Raw genomic sequence first — 24,990 nt, 5'->3', positions numbered from 1 at the left:
TGACCACTTGATTTGCAATGAATAAACTAATCACATCCACAGCAAATGGGGCTACCTACCAGAAATGAGGCATTTGGAAGGGGAAAGGGTCATGCGGGCTGAATATCGACAGGGAGCTTAATGCAGAAGCAGCAAACAGATGGAAAAAAGGAGCAGAGGAGAGCAGCAGCCACGAGAAAAGCTTGGCGAAAAGAGCCAGAAGATGCTGCCGAGCGATCAGAGCCTGAGATAGGGGAGAAGATGTATAGCGCTTTAAAGGCCAGAATGAACTCAAAACAGGGGAATTCAGAGTTTCCAGGCAGCTGGAATATTGCTCTTGGCAAGAAAAGCTGGAATAGGGCAAAAATCAAATATCAAAAAAAAAAAAAGAGTAAGACAAAGAATTTGTAAAAAATACTTCATCAAGAGGGAGACTTCAAGACGAAAAAAACAGTTCGCTCAAAGGTGACAATATACCCAGACAAAAAGATTTTCTTCTGCTTTAGTCATCAGAGCCGCGGGACTCTCCGTAACACGGAATTGGAAGAATGCACCCGGGTCTGCTCACATGTTTGCAATTAGGGGCTGTGCGGCCGCAGCAGCAGCGCCGCTGGGGGAGCTGCCGAGACGCCCCGAGCGCCGCGGGGAGGCCCTGCCCGACACGCTCGTGTCCCCTCGGCCCGCGGCGCCAGCTCCCAGATCCTCCCGGAGCTCCGGCTCCCAGTTCCTCCCGGAGCTCCAGCTCCCAGCGTGGGTTCCTCCCAGAGCTCCAGTTCCCAGTTCCTCCCGGAGCTCCGGCTCCCAGTTCCTCCTGGAGCTCCGGCTCCCAGTTCCTCCTGGAGCTCCAGTTCCTAGCTTGGCTCTTCCTGGAGCTTCGGCTCCCGTTTCCTCCTGGGGCTCCAGCTCCCAGTGTGGGTTCCTCCTGGAGCTCCAGCTCCCGGTTCCTCCCAGAGCTCCATCTCCGAATGCGGCTCCTCCTGGAGCTCCGGCTCCCGGTTCCTCCTGGAGCTCCGGCTCTTGGCTCCTCCTGGAGCTCCAGTTCCTGGCTCCTCACAGAGCTCCGGCTCCAGGTTCCTCCCGGAGCTCCAGCTCCCGGCGCAGGTTCCTCCTGGAGCTCCAGCTCCCAGCTCCTCCCAGAGCAGGGTTCGCGCTGCCCRGCACAGCAGCTGCTCAGGAGCTGCAGGAGCTGAGCGAGGTAAAGCCCTGTAGGCTCCTGCTCGGGCTGTGTTTAAGCGGCCTCTCATTCTGGCTCAGATGAGGCCGGGCTGCTGTGGATGTCCTGCCACGTTATCCAGGCTGGAGAGCATGGGAATGCTGGAGCCACGTGCCCAGCGCGCAGCCCGGGGAGGATGTGATGGGCTGTGCGTGCAGGGATGAAGGAAGGGTCTCCTGCGCAGCTGGACYGCCCTGGGCCACCCTGCAGGGCTCCGAGCGCCTCCGGGCCCTCCAGACGAGTCTCCAGGCAGCTCCCTGAGAGCAGCTCCCACGCCAGGCCTCYGATCCACCCATCCTGGCACCGTGAGGGCTCCGTTGCTGCCCCTGGGGGAGAGGTTCACAGACCCACACAATGGCTGAGGTTGGAAGGGACCCCTCGGGATCCCCCAGCGCAGCCCCTGCTCCAGCAGGGACACCCAGAGCACGGGGCACCCGGGCGCATCCAGGCGCCTTGGGAAGATCTGCAGAGCAGGAGCCTCCGCAGCCTCCCTGGGCAGCCTGGGCCAGGGCTCGGGCACCCTCACAGGGAAGTTCTTCTTCCTCAGTTCTTGCCCCATACATAGGTTTGGGTCACAGCAGAATTTGCTGCCCGCCTTTCTCCTCCATCCTGGTCCTCAGACACCTTCCACGCTCCGCTTAGGCAGCCCGGCACGCGGCACCGCTGGGGAGCTGCCCCTACATCTTTTGGGGCAGGCATTAATGCAACATCTCATTGCCCAGCTCCAACTGCTGCCAGATGCCAAATTCCTGCTTCCTTGGCTGCTCCTTGGACCGGCAGGGTTGTCTCCTCCAACCCTTGGGAGTGTGAAACTGGGAATGGTCCTGGATCTTCACATCTCTAAGGAGGAGGATAACATAAAGCACAGGCAAGCATCAGAGCTTTCTGCGCCTGCCTCGTCCTGGGATTCGGGGAAACRTGCAGCCTGACAGAATGGAGTTAAATCTCCAAGACTTGACACACAGAAATTCAGTTCCAAGTGTGTGCAGCTATGGGGAACGGATGATCTTCCCACCAGGAATCGGCCTTTCCACAAGCACCCAGCCGCCGACGGCTGAAGCGTGATGGTGCCGTGGGGCTCCCGACGGCCCCGYGCTGCGTCCCAGGTCCTGTGGCCCCTCAGAGCCTCTCTCTGCACCTTCCCACTTCCCATTTCCCATTCCCTCTTCCTGCCCTCCCCAGCTGTCTCCGCACAGTTCAGCTGTTCACGATCCCAAACCCAGCGCCGTCTCCACGCTGCTCCCGCTTTCCTTCAAGTGTTTCCCGAGGGTCCTGCTCCGACTTATCAGCACCGCAGCAGGCGGCAGCCCCGCTGTCCGCAGGTCCCGCATGATGCCCCAGCTCCTTCCCCCTTCCCCGGCCCTTCTCCATCCACGGAACCTGCTTCCACGCGGGAAGGGAGCGCAGCCGCTCAGGCTTCCCGCATTCTGGGGCAGGAAGGACCCATTTGAAACACACCATAAGTGGGCAAATAAAAATTAGAGCAGCTTTCGAAACACAAGTTAACTAGAGTGAAAAAGCTGCGTGCTCTGGCAGCAGGTATTCGAACAGCTCTTGAAATGCAGCATTGCCCAGGCCACAGCTCCGGCCTGGGACACCCAGCCGGCTGCTCCAGCCTTTACGGAGCTCTCCTGGGAAACGCCATCCCGACCGAGCCGGGAACTCACCGTGGGATCCTCCCGCAGAGGCCACGCGCTGCGATGAAGCACCAGCCCTGCCCAGCGCCAACGGCCTCTCAGCTTACGGTTCATCATCCTAAGAGCATTTACAGTGGACATCCAGTAAATTTGGAGATATTTTACTTATTACTTTTCCCAGGGAGAAAGCTCTGCAGGCGGGACACATCCTCCCGGTACAGTTATCCCAATACAGTTGTCTCCCTGTGTCCCTGAACCCACTCAAGGCAGCAGCTTTTGCCTCTCAGACCGTTCTGGCTTTCGCGCTGCTGAGCACAGTTGGATTCGTTTCCAAAACAGAATTGGCTCTCAAATTATTTGAAGCATTTGTGCTGGGAGGATGCTGGGAAAAGCCGTTACCGCGCCATAAGACTTTTGCCTAATGCTCTCCGAAGTCTGTGCCAAAAAAAAAAAAGGGAAAAATACGGTCTATTTTGATTCTGTGAGCATGGCTTAAGTGAGTGCGGCAGCAGAACCAGCCCATAAATTCAAACAAATTCACGGCCAGCTTGGTAAATAGAAGAGCTTGTTTCCTTTGCTCAGAGAAAAGACGCAGCAAAGTGACAGGCAATGAAATAAAATAAAAAATCAGCTGATACCCCAGAGGGCTGCGCCACCATCCAGAGGGACCTGGACAGACTGGAGGACTGGGCGGCGAGAAACCTCATGAGGTTCAACARGGRCAAGTGCAGGGTCCTGCACTTGGGGAGGAATAACCCTGGACACCAGTACAGATTAGGGGTGGACCTGCTGGAGAGCAGYCCCGCAGAGAGGGACCTGGGTGTCATGGTGGACGACAAGTTGACCATGAGGCAGCAGTGTGCCCTGGTGGCCAAGAAGGYCAACGGGATCCTGGGGTGCATTAAGAAAAGCGTCTCCAGCAGGTCGAGGGAAGTGATCATCCCCCTCTACTCAGCCCTGGTGAGGCCACATCTGGAGTAGTGTGTCCAGTTCTGGGCTCCCCAGTACAAGAGTGATGTGGAGCTGCTGGAGAGAGTCCAGCGCAGGGCTACCAGGATGCTCAGGGGCCTGGAACATCTGCCCTGTGAGCAAAGGCTGAGAGAGCTGGGTCTGTTCAGCCTGGAGAAGAGGAGGCTGAGGGGGGACCCGAGCAGTGTCTATAGATACCTCAAGGGAGGCAGTGAGGAGGAGGGGCAGGCCTCTTTGCAGTGGTGGACACCAGTGGGACTAGAGGAAACAGTCACAAATTGAAGCACCAAAAGTTCCACAGGAACTTAAGGAAACATTTCTTGGCAGTGAGTGTGCCCAGCCCTGGCCCAGGCTGCCCAGGGAGGCTGYGGAGGCTCCTGCTCTGGAGATCTTCCMAACCCGCCTGGATGCGCCCGGGTGCCCCGTGCTCTGGGTGTCCCTGCGKGWGCAGGGGTTGGACTAGATGATCTCTAGAGGTCCCTTCCAACCTTAAGGATTCTGTGATTCCATGAAAATACACAGTGATGCTGGGCTCTTGGMTGTAAGTCCCACTTACTACTGGTAGTAGCTGCAGGGGCCACACAAGGGACCCTGACTCACCCACACCCCCTGTTTTGGGGGCACTTCTGCTGGAGCTCCCCTCCAGTGCCTCTGCTTTTGGACGTTAACCTGGGGCAGCTCTTACCTCCCAGGGCTCCCGAGCCCTCCGCCCTGGTGCCAGCTCTGCACTGAGGCAGCCATGGAGCTGGGAACTCTTCTTTTCCCACCCGCTGATTAATTCCCACCTCTGAGCCACCTCCTCCTCCCCTCCGGAAGGGGCTGCATGTTACTCATGTAACTCGGAGGGTGACTAATTCGGGAGATTGTTACCAGGCTCTCCGGCTGCGCTGCGGGGGCTGAGAGGAGCCCGCGCTGCTGCTGAAAGGGRCTGTGCTCCTGCAAGGCGCCCAACGCTGGCTGCGCACGGACCTGCTCCTGCAAGCGGAGTCCTCAAAAGCTGCTCAGACCCCTCAGGACTAATCACAACGTTAAATATAAGCTCKCATAAGCAGCAACTCATTTTTGCAATCCATAGGAGTTTGAAGTGCTGGGTCTTTCTGCAAAGCTGCTGCAGCCCAGCTGCCCTGCAGAGCCCACAGATCTCCMTGAGAATTAAAGATAAATAAAGAAAAGCTGCAAAGCATCCCTAGAAACAAAGCAAAACCCAGCGAGGCCCCTGCCAAGAGCCAGGCCACGGATGGAGCTCAGGCCGGCAGGGCTGCGGGGAGCTCAAAACAGAGCTGAAACAAAACGGATGACACAGGAGCACAGGAGCAAGCGTTTCCCCGTGGCGAGCGGAGGGGTTCACGGAGCCTCCAAACGAGCTCCCTTCCTCGTGAATCCGGCCCCGCTTTGAGGCAGCTCCACGCTGCAGACCTGGGCCCACCACGAAGGCGCCCGCAGCCACGGGGAAGTGGGGCTCGAGGCAGGACGTGGCGAGCACGAGACACGAGACCTGCCTGAGCCACTGACATGGGGCGGCTTCAGCACCGGCAGCGCCGGCTGCCCCTTGCCTGCGCCCRCATCTGCGCCCGGCGCTTCAAGAGGAGCAAAGAGCAGCTCAAGCATCAGGCTCAGCCCCTTTTCTGTTTATTCTCTAGGATTTCTCAAGTTCTTCTGATAGAAGAAAAGAAAAAACTGTTGGATTTCACAAACTTCTAAACACTTAAAAATCTCTTGGAAATGATGAGCTCCGCTCAAGGGAAGCCTCGTGCCCTGCGGGCCGGAGACAAGGCTGCTTTCCTTCAGGGAGCAAAATCCCACGTGAAATCCTCCAGGATCCGTTTCCAAAAGAGCCTTCCCATCACTCTGAACACAGGGCAACAGAGACACTCTCATATGCCTTCTGTAACAGTTCATGTTTACTGTACTTCAGAAGAAAACAATGAAAACACCYTAAAACACCTTGCAGAGTGGGAAGGAAAAGCATGAGAGGAGGAGAATTGGTTCCACATCTTATTTGTAAAGAAGATGAAGTGGTTCTGAGCTCTTCCCCCCACATTTCCCAACCACTGGCCACACGATGTACGTGGACTCACGCTGCCTTCCTCTCCTACTTTATAAACGGCACCTAAGTCTTCCTGATGGTGTAAACTGAGAGGTAGAAAACACGGGGTCTCCAGGCTGAACAGGAACAGGAGAGCTGCTCCAGGCCCCTCAGCATCTCTGTAGCCCTGCGCTGGACCCTCTTCAGTAGCCCCACGTTCTGTCTTCTTGTACTGGCGAGCCTAGAACTGGGCCCAGGACCCTCAATGTGGCCTCCCCAGGGCTGAGCAGGGGCACAGTCACCTCCCTGGACCTGCTGGCCACGCTCCTCCTAACGCACCCAGGACACCACGGGCCTTCTTGGCCACAAAGGCGCGTGTGCCACCAGGCTGGTCACCCAGTTTTGGACACAAGACCTGCACGTGCTTAAGCTGGCCAGGACTCTCGAGTCTTGGCACAGTCTGTTAGCCAGGATGTAACAGAAAGCTAGAAAAAGCTACGTAATAAACCACCAGCATGGGCTTGGCTCCCAGGACAGATATGTTATGAGAGACCAGGTGAAGAGGAAGCACCAGGGACGTAAGACACGAGCAGGCACCTCTTGGTGGTCACCAGCCCATGCCACGAACCAAAGACAGGCAAAGGAGACCATATATTTTTAGAATAAGAAGTAGGAAAATAGCACATGCACCTCACTTGCTCGCAATGTATTGACTCAAAGCTCYTCTTCAAAATGAAAGTCTTAAAACCTGACCAGTCAAGAACAGACGTTGCTATTAGGGACTGGAGAGCACGTTTCTGTGCTGCCCTTCAAAACCCAGGCTCATGAAGGCCTTGGGCTGCCAGGGCCCTGCGGAGGTGCCAGCTGGCCTCGTGCTGGGCTCAGACAGGGGGCTCAGTGCTTCTGAAACCCATCCCCGATAGGGATCCCATTTTCCCTCCACTGCAGAGCTACTCTCCCCATGGAGAACTGTTTTCTGTGTCCACCTRGAACCTTCCCTGGTGCCTCTCCAAGGGGCAAGCTCCACCTTCTCTCCCCTTGGCCATGGCAGACACCAGTCAGATCCCTCCTGGGCCTCCTCTTGCCCAGGCTGAAGAACGCTCCATTCCCTCAGCCTCTCCCACAGCCACGTGTCTTTGCTCATCTCCGCTCTTTTTCCCTCTTTATGAGCCTCAACTAATTCCCCGTAGCACTCCGGTCACGTAAGTTAGGCCCCTGTGACTCCATAAATCCCACCGCTCCGCAGCTCCCTATGCCAACTAAGCAGCAGTGTCTGGCTTGGGTCCCAGGGTGCGGGTGCTGCKACGTGGGCATCGAGCGAGCCCAGAGCCAGGGCCTCCCCCAGGGCCGMATCCTGAATGGACATGGCCCCGGAGGGCAGGCAAACGGCAACTCCGGGGAGCCTAACAGGGTGAAGAGACACGGAAGAGGATTACACCAAGGAGGGATTTGATCTGACAGGCATTCCAGGGAACACGTGACGGGAGATTATTTCCTCACACAAAAGGAGATGCTCAGGTGGGACAGCGGTATCACTGAGGACTTAAGAAGCTCCTCTCCTTGTTGCCATTCGGGGCCACTTTGTGATTGCAGCTCTCCCGCAGGACCCAGATGAGGCTTCAGCTCGGCACGGTCCCCTTCACCTCGGGGACAAAGCCAGCTTACCTCAAGGACAGAAGGTACAGGTTGAACCTTCGTCCTAACAGCCCTGTCATTGTGGTCGCCGTACGAAGCAACAGGCAAGGCAGGCAAGAATGAACACGGAAACAGCAAGCAGGACATAACAAAAGTCACGGCACATCCTGCAGCGCTTCCTGCGTCGAACAGCTGGAGATGCAGCAGATAACGCTTACACTGTGTGGGACTTTGTAATCTTGTGAAAACAAACATACAGAAAATTTGCAAGTGTTTCATGACAACAAACACACAACCCAACCGTGCAGGGAAAGGATGCAGAACTCACCAGGCTCTAGCTTGATTATTTTTACAGCAGCCAGCTCTCCCGTGTGAAGATTTCTAGCCTGAAAGAAAAGAGGTAAGAAAAGAGGTAAATTTAATCACTGCAAAAGCATCATCTCACCCRCTCCTACAAGCTGGGAAAGGGGCTGTGCTGATGGCACAGGTCACAAACACAGCCCGGTGCAATTAATGAGCGCAGCCTGGGTGCAGATTAGCTGCTGTTTGCACCGCGCCGGCCTCGCTGGAGCTCCCAAGTGCTCCCGGCTGCTCTTYATGCAGCTCAAAGAGGCAGCTCTGCGGTTGCTGAAGCGGAGCCGTCGCTGCCCGCGGCGCGGAGCGCTGCCRGAGCGCGAGCGGGACGCGGGCAGGAAGGGAAAGCGGCTGCAGAGGCAGCGCCCGGGGGCCCCGGGAGCCCCCCGCCAACAACCGAGCTCCCCGCGGCGCCTCGCACGGGTCTCGGCATCCCGCTCCCTCGGCGGGAGGACGGATACGCGGGGGAAGCCGTTACAGCAGYGCCAGATATAGAAAGTTTTTAAGAGGGGATTTCATTAATGTTGTTAACTCTAGTAAAACGAGCTCTAAATGACCCGGGCACCGTCACCACGGCTCAGCTTTATCATTTTTGACACACAACCTAAGCCAATTAGGCACTGTGGCATTCCCTTTCCACCGGGCATCCGAAAGGAACAAGAGTCTAATCCCAACTCTTATTCTTACCATAACAACAGGCAGAGTCCTCTGAGCACGCAAGAACTGGTTAAGAGGGATAGGAAACCTGGTTTAGGCTGGACTTGTGCAATAGATGTGGGCAAGGATTTAGCATGAGAACACACAGTGAATTTCTCCCTGTGGATTGAAATGAAGGAAGCCACTACAGAATGAAACACTTTCCTGTTATATAAGACCGAGAAGYTTTAATTTAACAGCAGGTAGAGCGAGACCTTGAAAGGGGAGCCCCTCAACGTGGCCGAAACTTAGTGAAGCTTCCACACGAGGCCGGTTTCCAGGAGGGAAGGACTGAGCGGCCCTGTCAAACACTAGCTCCACGCTTGCTCGAGGAGAGCCCAAACGGGGACAAAGAGGAGCTGAGCGACGGCGCGCGCCGAACAACGGCAGCAAACACAGCAAATCAGTGACACAGCAGCAGCGTTATCTGCTAACCGCAAAGGAAACCTTCACCACTTCTGAAAGTACCTTCTGGAGGGGGAGGCTTCTGAGACACCAGCAAAGGCACCTGCACTCTCCAGCAGCCAGCAGGAGTGGGTATCCCAGCACGGATGTGGGATTCGGATCTGTCCCACCCAGCAATACCACTGTGAAATACTGGGCTCCACAGGGGAGCAAGACGAGCCTCCAGCTGGAGCCAGGGAAGCTCCGTGACCCGTTTTCTATCCAGCAGCAGCTCAGCTGTCTAGATAAAGCAGAGAGATAGCTCTGTTTGCAGGAGCTCAGCCTCATTTCTGAAATACACACACCCAAAGGGGTTATATTCCTCCCCGATACTCCCTTTCCATCCAAGCAGCAACCGCCGCCGCTGCTGTTACGCTGCAGTCTGGAAGGGCGGCTGCAGTCGGCCGAAGTCGGCAGCACTCGGGCTGCCTGGCCGGGACTCRAAGCCTCGGGCCAGAAGGAACACGGGCAGGCAGCGGCGCCGGCCCCAGAGCCAGCCCTGCCGCACGCCGGGATCGCTCCACGCTGCCGCACGCCGGCATGGCTCCTCACTCTGCATGCTGGGATCGCTCCATGCTTTTGCACGCTGGGATGGCTCCACTCTTCCACACACTGGGATCGCTCCACACTTCCACACGCCGGGATTGCTCGACACTTCTGCACACCGGGATCACTCCATGCTTCCGCACATCGGGATCACTCCACGCTTCCGCACACCGGGATCACTCCATGCTTCCGCACGCTGGGATCGCTCCACACTTCCGCATGCCGGGATCACCCCATGCTTCCACACGCCAGGATCACTCCACGCTTCCACACACCAGGATCGCTCCACGCTCCACATGCCGGGATCRCTCCACACTTCCACACGCCAGGATCGCTCCATGTTTCCACAGGCAACTTGTGGCCCAGCACAGAGGGCTTCGCTTCTCAGCTGCTAGAACGGGGAGATCTCCACCAGGTTGGCACTCGTGGCCTGAACGGAGCCAGTCCCGGAGCGCCTGCCCAAGACCCGYGGCTTTTCCCTGTGATACGGCAGCACCACATCTCCCCTCGCTGACACCCAGCTCCTCACCTCTTCATCCTCCACGACCTTCCGCCAGGTAAAACATTCCTCAGTAATGGATCGCCGCTGACTCGGCAATCATTAAGATCATTAAGGCAGCTATGGGCAGAACCTGGTTGCCCCAGGACGGGACAAGGTTTGCAAACCGCCCGGGGAGGACCTCTCCTTTCCCGCGGTCCCAGTGGCGCTGCTGCCTCGTGGGCCCAGCCTCGATTTCACTGCAAACGAGACGTGACAAAATCTAAGTTACCCCTAACCTCCCTGATGCGAGGAATTCCTTTACGGTCTTCCTATTTGTTTTTTGATATACTTCTGTACTGGAGAAAAAGAAAAGTTGAAGTCAAGCTAAAGAAACTACAGTTTTTCCAAGTCATTTTAGTGACATTTTTTAAATTTTCTAAGGACAAAGTATTTGTCTTCTTCCAGTTCCCTGAAACTTCCTCAGCATTTTCTGACCTCTAAATTAGCTCAAACCATCCCGAGACCAGGGTAGGACTTTAAAGCACCTGAATGCCAGTAATGCAGAGCTGCCAATTACCAAACAAGCTGCTTCAACTGCTGCTGCTCTTTTTGCTCTTTTCTTGGCCTGTTATTGATTTAAGTGCATATAGAAAATCCACATCCACACATTATCACATCCACAAYGACAAACAAACACCAGCACAACGTTGAGCAGGGACGGTGGTGATGGGTCTACGGTTGCACTCGATGATCTYGAAGGTCTTTTCCAACCACAGTGACTCTGTGATGTCCCCCAGACACGGCAGGCCTTGCTCAGTGCCTTTGGGGGCAATGCACTGACACCCAAAAATAACCAGAAACAGCCAAAAATAATACAGAGAAAACAAAAGGACCGGCTTGGGGAACGGTTACGTACTTCAGCTGTATGCACTTTGAGGCAGGAAAGCAAGACACTATCACTGCAGGATCCACAGGGCTAAGTCGCGTGAAGATGGACGGAAGCAGAACTCTTGACCTTCTCAAGTGCAACCACCTACATCCTGCATTTCCCCATCYAGCCAGCCTCTCCTTCACACCAAGGAAGAGAAGGGGAAGAGTCAGGCACCAGCATCACTCTCACAACCTCCAAGCCAGTATTTTCAGTTTCCACGGTGCCACCCTCTCCTCACCTCTGTCTGATTTCTGGCCTTGCATCAACACTCCAGTTCCCAGAAGACCCATCTGTTCAACAGGGTCTTCCTTTCACCTAGTCCTAACTGCAGCTCCAAAGCCAGGTTTCCATCTTACCCCTTCCTTGCCAGGCTGCACGTGGTGACCACKATGTCCCAGTCAAACCCAGGGCCTGATGCCTCCTCAGTTCCTGCAGATACCCTCAGAACGCAGCTGACCCTGCCCGGCTACTAACGGGGTAGTTTCTGACCTGCCTTCTGGTTTCTGACCTCTCTCACTGCACAAGCCCTGCCCTGCTCCATGACTCTGTGATGACCCCAGACATGGCAGGCCCTGCTCGTCACCTTACAGCTCTTAGACCCGCACGGATGAAGCTCCCTGAAGCTGACCCCGTGACAACCCCCTGCACGGAGCTTCCCACCACGTCCTCAAACACAGACACAACACGACATGGGTAGGACATGGTCTACGGCCAATAGAAACCAGGAATAACAGAAATACAGTAATATAAAAACTAAAAATAACCAGAAACAGCCAGAAACTGCAGCAATGGGCTCCATATCTCTACCAAGTTTTGGAGGTTCCATTGCTTGTTTGGGTGTTCTGGGGGCAATGCACACACGTATGCACAGACCTAGCTTAAGAGGAGCATAAACCGATCCCCTTCGCATGAGTTTTGAGGTGCTGTATTTCACAGAAAAGAGATACTTCAACCTCATGCAACCCCACAGGGCACTAGGAGAGCACTTCCGCGAAAGCAAATACTTTCCGAAAGCCCTTTTAAAAACAGAACAAAACAAAATGTGCAGCTAGGGGCAATCCCAGACACGGAGCCCCGCTCCAGAGCCCCACCTGGACAGGGCCYAGGCCTCTCTGCCTCCGCTCGCCCGACCCCAGCGCCCACCCGGCCGCACGCACCGCAGCCGCGGGGCTGCCATCACTCCGCAGCTAAAGCTTGGGCTTGATTTGCTTTTATTATAAAGCCAACCCAGCAAAACCAGCCCAACATCCACCGAGAGAACCCAAAGGACAGGCTGGAACGAAGCCCTCGCGCCAGCACTCGGAGCGTCTCCACGACGGATGCTCAGCGGGTTATTCTTTTCCATCACGCAGGGAGCTCTGTGAATATATCAAACATTAGAAGCACAAAGAGAAGAGGCCAGCTTAGAAGCAACGTGGAGCAACGAATATCCACGCAGATCATCCCGCACGGCTCCGGGGCAGCTGTTGGCTCCGCTGCCCGCCGTGCAGCTGSGTCAGCGCGCGGTGCCAGGCGCTTTTCCAGCGCAGCGCGCGGAGCCCTGCACAAAGCAGCGCCTCACAGAGCCCCGACAGACGCCGCGCGCTGCAAAGGGACCGTCCCGCAACTGTCACCATTGCTGCGTTCCAGAAAAGCCACAAGTGGAGATTCACGGGCTGCTTTTTCTTTTTTCATGTGCTTTTCTGAACTGCTAGTTCATGGCGGGAGAGCAACGGCACGGGCTGCTGCAGCCCAATATTCATCAGAGCTAAATATTGATCCTCTGCCAACAGAGATGTCCAACCTGGTGAATGATCCGTGCAGAGATATGTAGAGACCCCGCGAGCTGGTGAACAATCCGTGCAAGCACAAAGCAGAAGTTGCCCTTCACAGCTGTCCCTCCTACTTCCACATTTACAGTACTAACACCTTTGCCTTGCTCAAGAGGCAAACATCCCCTCAAATAAAGGGTGAGGGACCAAAGCCCCAGTGCTTAATAAATGTCACTCTCCAACCTGAAACCCAGCACGGGGAGGGCTGCTACGGGTGCTCCTAAGCACAGCTTTAATGCAAATAAGGCCTAAATGTATTTACTTCTACGGACAGCTAGTGACATTTAGATAGGGCATCTGCTGCCGTGGAGGGAACCGGGAGGTGGAACCTGCCTCTCACCCGGGCGCTTCAGACACTTGCGCATTCAAGGCCAATTAACTCAAGCGACGAGGGACGAGAAGCTCATTAATGATGGGATGCCAACTGCTTTTAATCAAGCACGGAGAAGCGCGCTGAGGATCCGCAGAGGCACAAGGGGTTTCATGGGTCTGCTACAGGCRCCAGCAGCCGGTGAAATAAGTTTAATTCTTGCTCCTAGCAATGACCATGGAAGGGCAGAGACCTAAGGAGAGCAGCAGTAAGAATGCAAAGATCAGGGCACATCTTAACAGCTGTTGCTTTAAAACACGTACACACACTCAAAACTCCCCAAAATATTTGCCTCCAAGTAGATATTGCTCATTCTCCTACGAATTTTTCTTGGCAGATCATCGTTTACCAAGTATCTGGCAGGATCCCTCCCAAATTGCAAAGCTAGGGCTAGAAATGGACTCTGACCACAAAAGGATTATTTAGCAACTAAGGCAGCACAAAAGACACAAACAAATACTACAAGAGGGGGAAAAAGGCCCAGTTTTGACTCAGTTGGAGGAGACTGCCCGCAGAAAAACTCACCAARACTTCAAAGCTTTGCAAGTTGTAACTACGTGAATTGGGTTATGAAAATCCAATCTGAAAATCTACTAGAAATTATTCATTTTCCTGCAGAGTGGGATAACTCTTGGAACAACAGATTAACAAATCAAAGAATGTCCATGCAAGTAAGAATCTCACTTTAGTGCTGCACTGAATGCATAGAGCAAGACACGAGAAAAAAAATCAGTATTGCAGAACAGCAATTCTGCAGCATCAGGAGACTACATAATTTCTCAGCTGAAAAGCTGAAATTTCTTTTTTCCCCAGAGATGAAAGAGCTAAGAGATGTGTCAAGCAGAGCATTTAAAGAGTATCTATGTTTCTTCTTTTCACAACAAAAATCAGCAAGTCAATCAGATAAAATGCTTAAGCTCTTACATCCTCATAGAGGTCTATCAACCGTCCTTTATTTACTAAGAAACACATATGATAGACCCCAGTGTTTTTGAAGACCTTCTCATATTTTAGGACTGTCATTTTACTTTTCTGGCACCAATTTAAGGAAAAGGAACTTTTTGCTGGCTCTCTTTATAAGCATGAGTTAATGCACAAGAGCTGTGTCCCTTCCAAAGCGGCACGCTAAGGCACGGGGGCTTTTGAACATAATGTATTTTACATTTTACATGTAATGTGTCTTAAATGATGTGCTTTAAAGAGGAGAACAAACTGCAATTCAGAGGCCACAGTACTCAAACCGTCACTATTTGCATGCAGCTTCCCCAAAGCAGAAATATTTTCGAATATATTTGGTATTAGTCAGAATGACACAGCCTCGTGGATGCATTTTGCTTTCTGGGGGTTTTATTGAAGCTGTTTATCCCAGAACTGCAGTGCTTCATGCTGCACCTGAGATGTGTCTGCAAGCTCATTTTTAACCATGCAGCCTCAGGGCAGATCCMTCTGACTTTTAATATCACATCTATGCTCCTCTGATGTATCAAGCCTTCCAAATCAGGAGAATAAACCTCCTTTGACTCCTTTTTCCTTTAACATAATTTATCTGATAGTATGTGGAAAAGCAGAGCTTTAAGCAGGCAAATCTAACTACAACAAAGTTATAACTGTTTTTCCCATTCCAGTTCCTCGGGGAYGAACTAAATTACCAAACTATAGGAACAAGCCCTATACATGTCCTCATGAACAACAGAGGTCTGCAAGTTTTGCTCTTAATTGTTGCTGTTTATATTAAACACAGTGGCCAAAATGGAAAGAATGTTTTAAAAAATATATACGCAGCCCTGTAAATCAAAGAATTTGGAAGAAAATTCTCATCTTCTCAGGAAGAGATGGAGAAAGGCTGAATCTCTGTCTCTCTCAGAAAGGCTGAATTTCTCTCCAAATTTCATTTTGTGCATGTGCATCCCTGCCTATAAACACACACCCATACAGGAATAAACAACAAGGTGGGTCTGCTTCTTTCTGRCTGTTGGGACACACCAGTGCTCAGCTGTTTCTTCTGCAGCAGAACCCATCAATTACTTCCAATCTTATTTTTATATCTARTGGTGATGAAACAGGGATCAGCAACACCTCTCTATTAGCAGGTGTTTAGAAATCACAGCCGGGGCATGCTGTTGAAACGAACAGATATGATATTGAAGCATTTTTAATGAGAAAAATTAGAATTTGAGTGTGCTAGATATGTAAGAAAGGTTAAGTACTAAATAAGTTCAGTCCTTGCACTGATCAGAGGCTCAGTGCACCATCAGTGCACCACCACGCTCCTAACTCCCCTTCTTCCCAGGTGGGTATCACCGCCCAAATTTTACAGCAGACCCTCTAGACAGCATCTACATTTTGATAAAGCTTATAACGCAGTGTATTAATCAAAAGTGTATGCTTGTGTTAAGTGTATGTTAAAATGTATGTTAAAAAAGTGTATGTTAAAAAAAAGTATGCTTTTTAATAGTCCTTTATGCCTCTTTTCAGGGGAGCAAGAGGACCTCAAGCTGTGCTTCTCATTTCAATGCCCACCCGCCGACAACCCGAAAGGGCAGTGGCAGAAACTGCAGGTCCTGGCACCCGCAGCGCCACATCCCTCCCGAGCACCCCGGGCTGAGGAGCAGGTATTTTGCCCACGCGGATACACCCCGTGCAGCTCCAGGAGCCTCACAGGCTGCGAAACGCCCCAGCAATCGCGTCCACGCACGGGGCAGAGCCCCCTCCCCGCGTGTGCCATATCATTATCCCCCTCTTCCCAAGGCACCAGGCGTTGGAAGCAGGAGGCCTTCTATTTATTTACTTAARCAAGAAGTATTTTAAGAGGATCTCAGTTTTAAGAGACTTGATCGTAGCATTTAAATTACCAGCCCTCCTCTGGCGGGCGACGCAGCGTGGGCACCTGCATGGGACACGTCACGTATTCTCCCTTACCCACCACCGTAGGCTGGGAAAACCCAAAGGAATTCCTGCTTGTGCAGCGTGTAAATCCCGTGCGGCCACGGGGCCGGGAGAAGCACCAGCCTCCTGCTCCCTCCCGGGCAGGGTTCATTTGCAGGTTTTAGCAAAATCTACGAAAGACAAAAGTGCATCAACACAGAAAGGGGCAACTCCACCTTTTACGTTTCTTTTTTTGCTGGTTTTCTATATATTCTCTGCTATTTCCTARGGTAATTAATAGACAGACCCACAGATGTGCAACGGGCTTTACTTGTTGCCTTCCATCAAGGCTAACAATAACCCTCCCAACCATTACAATTCCATGGACCTTCCACAACTAAGGTGAACGTGACACATTGAGGTCACTTCAGTGCTGCTCAGCAGACAGCCCTRCTCACAGCCAAGAACAAAACAAAATGCAGCTTTTTTTGCAACGGGCCATCACATCAAATTTAAAATTTGGCTCTATCACTTTTTTCCCTTCCATGTCCCCTTTTCACTAATTCTGAAGGCAAATGATGCCGTGAGGTTCCTGCTCACCAGTCTCCTGTGAGGATATTCTGGCACAGTGGTTAATGAAAAGTATTAAGATCATAATTGCATCCTTCCCAAGAAGCACAGTAAAAGAATGCACTGATAACTCATCAAAATGAAATAATTTAYACCATACTTTCACTTAATTACAATGGGAACCTACACCTTCCCTCAGGAAGCAGCTTAACATAGTAATAATTACAATTTATGCTTCTAMAAGATGCGGTCACATTAAAGTTGAAGGGAAAAAGCACAGATTTCACTATTTCTATTTAAGGGGAGGTAATGATGCCCTTAATGCTGCCCAGGGAAGGGCAACACTAAGAAAGCTCAGGATGGATTACGTACCAGTACAGCACCAGCACAGGCAGGAGAAGAGACTGCAAATGCCTCTTGGTTCTGGAAAAGCTGCTGCTTTTCCGGGGTATCTCAAAASTTGCATTTCAACAGGCTACAAATCTAGCTGTCTACACCAACCTGAAAATATGTCTAATATGTCTCGTTCAGCTTTCGCAACGTGCCTGGCCAAGTCTTTCCTCTTATGTACATGAAAACGTGATCTGTCTATACTCTTATCTCCATCTGAAGATGCAAAAATAGACTCAAGAGGAATAACTCCAACATGCTGAAATACCAAAACACGGAATCCCAGAGGCTGGGCCTGCACAGGGGCTCAGCAAATGCAGCAACATGGGCTACCGGAGCTGTATTTTGGGCAAGGCTCTCAGGGCTACCCCCATCACACCTCACGTGAGCTTCTTGCTCTCTTCAGGAGCAGCAAAATCAGTAGATTCCCATCCACAAATGCACGGGATAAGAGATTAGGGAAAATAGTGGAAGAGGCCAGGGCTTTGGAACAAAAGCCCTGGCACTTCCTATTCTCCCTGTGTCACAACAGGCTGCAGAGTTTTGCTGCCGGCTCAGGCTGTAACGAGAGGCATCTGCTCCACGCAGCGCCYGGCGCTAAAGGAATTTTAAAAGCATCGAATGGAAACCGCTCGGCACAAAAGGCTGGAATTTTCCCTCGACTAAGCCAGCGAGCTCAGGGGAAGGCAGCTCATCCCGCCTCCTGAAGCRGGCAGCCCGGCGCACCTCCGGCGGGCTCCAGATGACGCTCATGGCTCTGCATCCCGCTCCCAGGCTGCTGGATGCTTCCAGGAACACCATGGAAAGGCCCTGAGCTCCCTGGGTGACAGTGCTGAGCTTGGCAAGCGGAAGCAGCTCCGGGTTTGCTTAAACAAACTGGTCAACCTGGCAGAAAGCCTTGGTAAAGCCAAACAGGAGGCAAAACAAACTGTCCTCTGCAAGGAGACCCTGGCAAGGCCTTGCTCCTTTTCAAAGAGCAGCAGGATCCGCCTTGCCTCCCTATCCCCGTTAAATGCAGCGTTAAATGCAGCGTTATCATCGGTTTTCACAGGGAACACATGCAAATTCATGTGCAAAAGACCCTGCCCCAGTGCCTGAGCTTTTATTAGCCTCCCCGAGTACACCCACTGCCATAAACCACAGAGGCTGCGGCTCCGCCGGAGCTCTCATTGCTAGGAAACCACCGGGAGTTAGGGAAGCACTTAGAACCGCTCCCGATTCCCAAAGAAACAGAAAATCCGGGATTCTAACAAAACGCCAAAGTGCAAGAAAGTCTCAGTAACTTAAACTCCAAGTTATCAAGGTATGAGGAACAAATTCCACGAATAAGGAGACTTTTGTGAATAAGGAGGAATCCGTGTTGTTCTCCAAGTGAATCACCTTGCGCTGGTTCTACCTCTCCTTTTCATCTACGGCCAGAACTAAGGTGCCAGGTGCCAAATGGGAATAAAAGCAGAAATCAAGTTTGTCTCTCCAGCTGCAACGAGGGCAGACGGCTACTGGTGTCAGCCAAATATGTTGGCAAACTCCATTTCAGCCCTGCTAGCAGGAGAGAGCTGTTCTCGCCGACATGGATATTGTGCATATTTCTCTTACATACCTTCTCCAACAGAAACTGGCCTCGCTGAGCTGCCTGACGCTGTAAATCTTGGACACATTCAGAGACATCCAGATGTAACAAGAAGGACCGTGGAGGTGGGAATGAGAGGGATCATGGAGGTGAAGCCGGAGTAGTTACCGATATGCAGCGGAGTAATCATAATTAATTAAATTAAAAATGCTCTCCTAACTCCTTTCTCTGTAAGTATAGGACACCTGAGCTTCCTCCCAGTGATTGGAATGGGAATGAAAGAAAAACAAGGGAATCAGCTGCCCAGGAGGCAGAAGGTCTCTGAAGGAGGAGTGCTGGGCTGTGATGCTGCAGCTGAAGCCAGTCCCAGAGCCAAGGCTGGGATCAATGGGACAATGAAGGTGGCGGAAAGGAAACTCTTAGCTCCTCAAGACTTAAAGATCCTATAGGAACTTTTACTTTTCCAGAACCAAGAAACATGATGCCCTGGATCCAAAGAACGTGCACAATCCTTGGGGACAAAGGACTGTCCCCCTACATGAGCATTTGCTGAGGACCCGCACCTTGGTACCAGCTGACAGGAGCCCACTGAAAAGCTGCCACCAAGACTTCTTTGGCACCTCTGACACCCAGTGCGGGAGGACATCACTGCCTAAGGTGGGGTGGAAAAGAAAGGAGATCCTGCTTGTAAAAAGGTTCTGGAGATTAATTGATTCTGGAAGTAAGAGATGGTGAGAACTGGGCATAAGCAGAAGAGTTCGGATCCCACCTCAGCGCCTTTAAGCGCTGGGAAAGGGACGTCAGGGATGGATTTTGGGGAGATGGAGCCTGCAGGAGCTCACGTGGATACGAAAAGTCACTGTGCAGCAGACTAGGGGTGAGGAACACGTCACACGGAGCACCCTGCACCTCGTCCTTCCAGCCCCAGCACCTCACATCCATTTGGAAAGGCAACACTTGGCTCAACAGCGAGCGGAACAGCCGGGTCCCGCAGGGGAAAGGCACCAAAGCCAGGAGGGAACATTTAAACCCAACCACCTTGGGCTGAAGTACTGAATGTGAGCATTACATGATAAATCCTAAGAAAGAAAGAAAAAAAAAACCTATAAAGATGAAAAAAAAGTAAAAACAAAGGCTTCCTCCCAGCTCCTAAATATTTGAAAAGAGGATGTCAACAAGTGAGTAACACAGTTCTCAGCAATAAACACACATCTTCCTGACTGCTGCTCAGAAGAAAAGCAAGCAGTTTTCCAGAAGAGAAATCCTCCGGCAGCGGGAATATTCACGAGGACGAGAGGCACCAAACCACAGTGGGTCTGCAGCCCCCAAACGTTATTTGTGCAACGTCTGGGGCATTGGGTTAAGATTAACCCCCCCCATAGCCACAACTCTGCTCTGGTATTTAAAAAAAAAATAACACTTAATCTTTCATTTTTAATCTGGTAACTTTAATGCCTCCATCAGTAACTTCTCATGATCTGTGACATCGGAATGACATTAAGATATATTTGCAAAACACAAGATAAAGTTCCTCAGCACCCACTGACTATAACAGGGATGATGTTTGCTCCAGAGCGCTGAGAATCAGACAGTGATCACCCAAGGAGGCCCAAGCCTGACCTGAACTGGAGAGAATCCTGCTTTTTATGACATTTCTTTAAAAAAAAAAAAATATATATATATATAGATAGATAGATATAGATATAGATATAGATATAGATATAGATATAGATATAGATATATACATAAACAAAACCATTTTTGAGAGGGCAAGAGGTTGTCTCTTTGCCATGATCCAATCTCATTGCTCAGCATTTTGGGCAGCAGTGATGCTGGACACAATCGCAAAAGTTACACTAAAAAAAGAGAATAATCCAGCCCAAAATGCCAAGAGAATAAGTCTGGGTGAAGGAAGACTGGCCCGGGGGACTGAAGAAGGAATGAAATTTCCATTAATAAAAGCATCTCTTGTTTCTGCTGTTAACCCGGCACATTTCTCTCCTGCTGCACTTCTTGTGAAGCCGCTGGCGCGCTGCTCGCAGTCCTGCTCGGGAGGGTCCAAACCAGGCAGGCCGGGCCCGCGCTCCACCGCGGCCTCTCGGCACGGACACACAGCTACTCGGCGCGCCGGGGCCTGCACGGGCCGCCCGCCTCAGCAAATACGCGATTTATTTCAGCTCAGCTGCCAAACAAGAGCATTTAAAAGAAAAAAAAAAAACAGTTTGCACTGACCATTCGTTTCTCTCCAGTCTCCAAAATCGATAAATACTTAAAATTTTGTTTGGGGCACTTGTATTAAAATCCCCGAGAAGAAAGGCCTCGAGTTCAGGGGCAGGAGGTGCTATCACAGTGGGGTCTTTCACTCACGTTTCGGAGGAGACCTCAACTCCCTTCCATGCCTACGGGACGGGRAGTGAGCCCCAAACCTGCCACCACCCTGACCTGGAGCATCCTTTCCCCCAAGCCTCGTTCCGATTGCAGTCGTTAATAAGCTGAAACTCGAAGGGAGGAAATTGTGCTACGACAGCGCTCAGCAAACCCTGACCCTGACACAAACCCAAACCCTGACCCTGACACAAACCCTCTCTTCTCGTCCCTCCAGGTTCCAGCACCTCCACATCCACATCACCTATTTCACAGCCGTGACAGCCTCATGCTACCAAACCAGGAACGGCCAACGGCACCGAGAACCTTTGGAAAGCGGCAGGGCCTTGCAAGGCGTGTAGTTTTGCAGCTCATCCGGGCCCTGTGCAAACTAGGGATGAAAGCACCACCAAAAAGCTGCAGCTTCCCTGAAAGGTGACCCTGGCACCCACGAATCCCAGACCCACACAATGGCTGAGGTTGGAAGGGACCCTTAGGGATCCCCCAGCGCAGCCCCTGCTCCCGCAGGGACACCCAGAGCACGGGGCACCCGGGCGCATCCMGGCGCCTTGGGAAGATCTGCAGAGCAGGAGCCTCCGCAGCCTCCCTGGGCAGCCTGGGCCAGGGCTCGGGCACCCTCACACCAAACAAGTTCTTCCTCACGGCCACACGGAGCTGCCTGGGCTTCACCTTGTCCCCACTGCCCCTTGTCCTGCCACTGGCCACCACCCAGAAGAGTTTGGCCCCTTCCTCCCTCCATCCTCCCCTCAGGTGTTTGTCCATGTTGATCAGATCCCTCTCCCCCTTCTCTCCTCCAGGCTCAACAGGCCCCGCTCGCTCGGTCTCTCCTCACACGAGCTGCTCCAGCCCCTTCCCCATCCCTGTGGCTCTGCGCTGGCCCCTCTCCAGCAGCTCCACGTCCCCCTTGTCCCGGGGAGCCCAGAGCTGCCCCCAATGCTCCAGGTAACAAAGCCACGAGGATCCCTGCTCTAAGAGGGTGCTGAGGAAGGAGACGCTGAGGACGCTCAACAACAGCGAGAGGGGACAAGGAAACAGTGTCAGGGAGCTACCCACGAGTTGCCCATCCTTGTTATCACAGCCGCCTTCAGGCACCCACAATTAACAGTCCCTTATTAAGAGCATTTGAAGGTTGCAATGGATTAGAGTGCATGTAAGAGTAGTAGCCCTTTGGAAAAAGAAAAACTCTCCCAGCACGGATGCGACAACTAACGCACCGGGCTTTCCATGGAGCAGCAGGCCCAAGCTCACACCTATTCAAACACACTACTGGATGTAATTATAGGTATAATCATTTATTTACAGATGTTTCTCACCCACCCTAAAAAACATTTCTTTTTGGAAAAAAAACAGTGATTATTAAATGACTATGAAGARTCTATTACTTGGGAGCGATCCTACAACCCAGCACTGTGCCCACGTGACAGAGGGAGGGAAAAAACCCACAAACACCAAGAAAATGGATTTCAATTTCAAGCTTCCGCAGTAGCTACGAGAAGCGGAGCGGGTAGCAGCCTTTCAGAGAGGCCTTAAATATGTTGCTCTGACCTAATAGCGAACACAAATATTTGCTTAACCCCCGCCTCCAGCTTCCAAAAAAGAACTAATTACACTTAAAAGCTACCAAGCGCCCCAGGAGGAATTTGAGGCACGAAGCACTACCAGCAGAAAGCGGCCGAGAGAGGCCCATCTCCCACACTCGGAAAGACCGTCCCATGCCCAAAAACAACGGTGCYCAAGACGCGGGGTGACTCACTATTAGCGCCGGAGGAGAGAAACCGGAGGCGAGAGGAAAATTCCAGCTTAATTTGAGGGCTCCCTAGCAAACCTTGCTCTGCGACGTCGCAGCAGTTGAATATCCACCGAGAAACAGGGTTTAGAAACAGCACGCGGGGCCTCAGCTGCGCTGAGAAGAGATTTGCCGTGAACTAAGAACGAGAGAGGTGCAACGTTTAAAACTGGACGCTGCAAACACCTCACCCTGGTGACATTTAAAACCAGCGTGACAGCAGCGACTTTTAAAAATATAAGCTGGCTTTGCAGATTTAGCCATATTTCGTCCTTCCCCTGGTAGTGACCCTCGCTCTTTACAGGAACAAAGAGGCCAATTCCAGTGACCTGGAAACAAGCGGAGCCTCCYCGAGCGCAGCACCCTAACACTGGCTTTGCACACGGGCCGGCTCCGCCGCTTTTATTCGGGTTTAATTCTGCCAGATCCTGCTGCGCGAAGCCTTGGGCTGACTCCAATCTGAGGCTTTTTGAGCAATCGAGCGCAGATTTTTTGGGAAGCTGAGGCGAGCAGCGTTAGGTTTATTTTTTTCCCTCGTTTCTTTGTTTTTCCAGAGGGTGGATGTTTACCCAGCGCCGYGCAGAGCCATGCAGGACAACGCGGAGCAGCTCCGGAAGCGGAAGGCGCTCGGCATGTCAGGACAGCTCGTTGCTAATTAGCGGGGCAACGAGCGGCAGAAAGCGCCTGTTGTCTCCACAAAGGGCACGGGACGACGCCGCATACACGGACACAGCCACATTTCTGCAGGACAGTCTGTTTACACCCCTGGGGCACGTGCGGGCGGACACACACAAGCCTGAGGCCTGTTGGGTTCAGGATTTACAGAACTAAACCAGCCTTTATTTAAGTATCCAGAACTAGCCAGCCTAGCAAAGGAGTTTAATGAGCGCTGCACAGTCCTTCCGGGGGAAAAAAAACATGCGTAAATATGCAGGGATAGGGAAAACATAGGCTAAAAGCAGCTCCCTGTGGCCATATGTGGCCGTTTCAAAGGTCTGTGTGACTGCGGCTCAGTCCCCTCGCGTGCRCTGGTGCTGCCGGGCACAACAGGGCTCGGAGCTGCTCGCTGCCGGGCAGGACAATGCCCGGTGCCAGGCACCGCCGGGCAGGATAACACTCGGTGCCGGGCAGGATAACGCCTGGTGTTGGGCAGAGGCACAGAGGATGGAGTGCCTGGTGCCAGGTACAGCTGGGCAGGGTAATGCCCGGTGTTGGGAAGGATAACGCCCAGTGCCAGGCACAGCCGGGCAGGATAATGCCCGGTGTTGGGAAGGATAACACTCGGTGCCGGGCAGGATCTACCGCCTGGTGCTGGGCACTGCCAGGCAGAATAACACCCTGTTCCAGGCAGGATTACACCCGGTGCCAGGTAGGATCTAATGCCCAGTGCTGGGCATAGCCGGGCAGGATCACACCGGGTGCCGGGTAGGATCACACCCGGTGCCGGGCAGGATCACACCGGGTGCCGGGCAGGATCACACCGGGTACTGGGCAGGATCACACTGGGTGCCGGGCAGGATCTAACACTCAGTGCCAGGATCACACCGGGTACTGGGCAGGATCACACCCGGTGCCGGGCAGGATCACACCGGGTGCCGGGCAGGATCTAACACTCAGTGCCAGGATCACACCCGGTGCCGGGCAGGATCACACCCGGTGCCGGGCAGGATCACACCGGGTGCCGGGCAGGATCACACCGGGTGCCGGGCAGGATCACACCCGGTGCCGGGCAGGATCACACCGGGTGCCGGGCAGGATCACACCGGGTGCCAGGCAGGATCTAACACTCAGTACCAGGATCACACCCAGTGCCGGGCAGGATCACACCCGGTACCGGGCAGGATCTACGGCCGGTGCCGGCGCCAGCTCCGCTCCCGATCCCGCTTTCGGGCGCTGCCAAGCGGGACGGCGCGAGGGCCGCTCCGCCGGGGTGGCCGCGAGGCGCCCGCTCCGGGGCCCAGCCCGCGCTTAGCGGGTCTCCCCGGGCGGAAAGGGGCCTCGGCGGGCCGGGCCGAACCGGGCCGGGCCGAAGCGGTGCCGCGGCGGGCTCCTCACCTTGTACACGTCGCCGTAGGTGCCGCTGCCCACGCGCTGCACGAGCTCGTAGTCGTGCTGCGGGTTGCGCCGCAGGATGTCCCCGGCGCCGGGCCGCGGCGGCGCCTCCATGCTGCGGGCCGTGGCTGTGGCCGGCGCGGCGGGCGCCTAGCGCGGCCGCCACCCCGCGGCCCTCATGGCTGCGGCGCGGCACAAAGGAGGCGGCGGCCGTTGGGCCCGGCGGCGCCTGCTCTGCTTCGCTTCGCTCCCGGCGCGGGCTCCCTCGCTGCGGCGGCCC

At 53.3% G+C, this 24,990-nt stretch overlaps 1 protein-coding gene across 1 annotated transcript in view; it reads right to left on the bottom strand.

The window, feature by feature from the left end:
- Positions 1 to 24,824, bottom strand: part of MAP4K5 (mitogen-activated protein kinase kinase kinase kinase 5) — a 52,632-nt gene extending 27,808 nt beyond the window's left edge. Inside the window, exons 1-2 of the mRNA XM_026051525.1 lie at positions 24,714 to 24,824; positions 7,788 to 7,845 (exon numbers count right to left, since the gene is read on the bottom strand). Of these exons, the coding sequence (XP_025907310.1) occupies positions 7,788 to 7,845; positions 24,714 to 24,824 (169 nt within the window). The remainder of the gene's footprint in view (positions 1 to 7,787; positions 7,846 to 24,713) is intronic.
- Positions 24,825 to 24,990: the final 166 nt, after the last annotated feature.

This window comes from Nothoprocta perdicaria, unplaced genomic scaffold, assembly GCF_003342845.1.
Source record: "Nothoprocta perdicaria isolate Ctin4 unplaced genomic scaffold, notPer1 scaffold_76, whole genome shotgun sequence".
NCBI lineage: Eukaryota > Metazoa > Chordata > Aves > Tinamiformes > Tinamidae > Nothoprocta > Nothoprocta perdicaria.
This window is presented reverse-complemented; position numbering and strand designations above follow the sequence as displayed.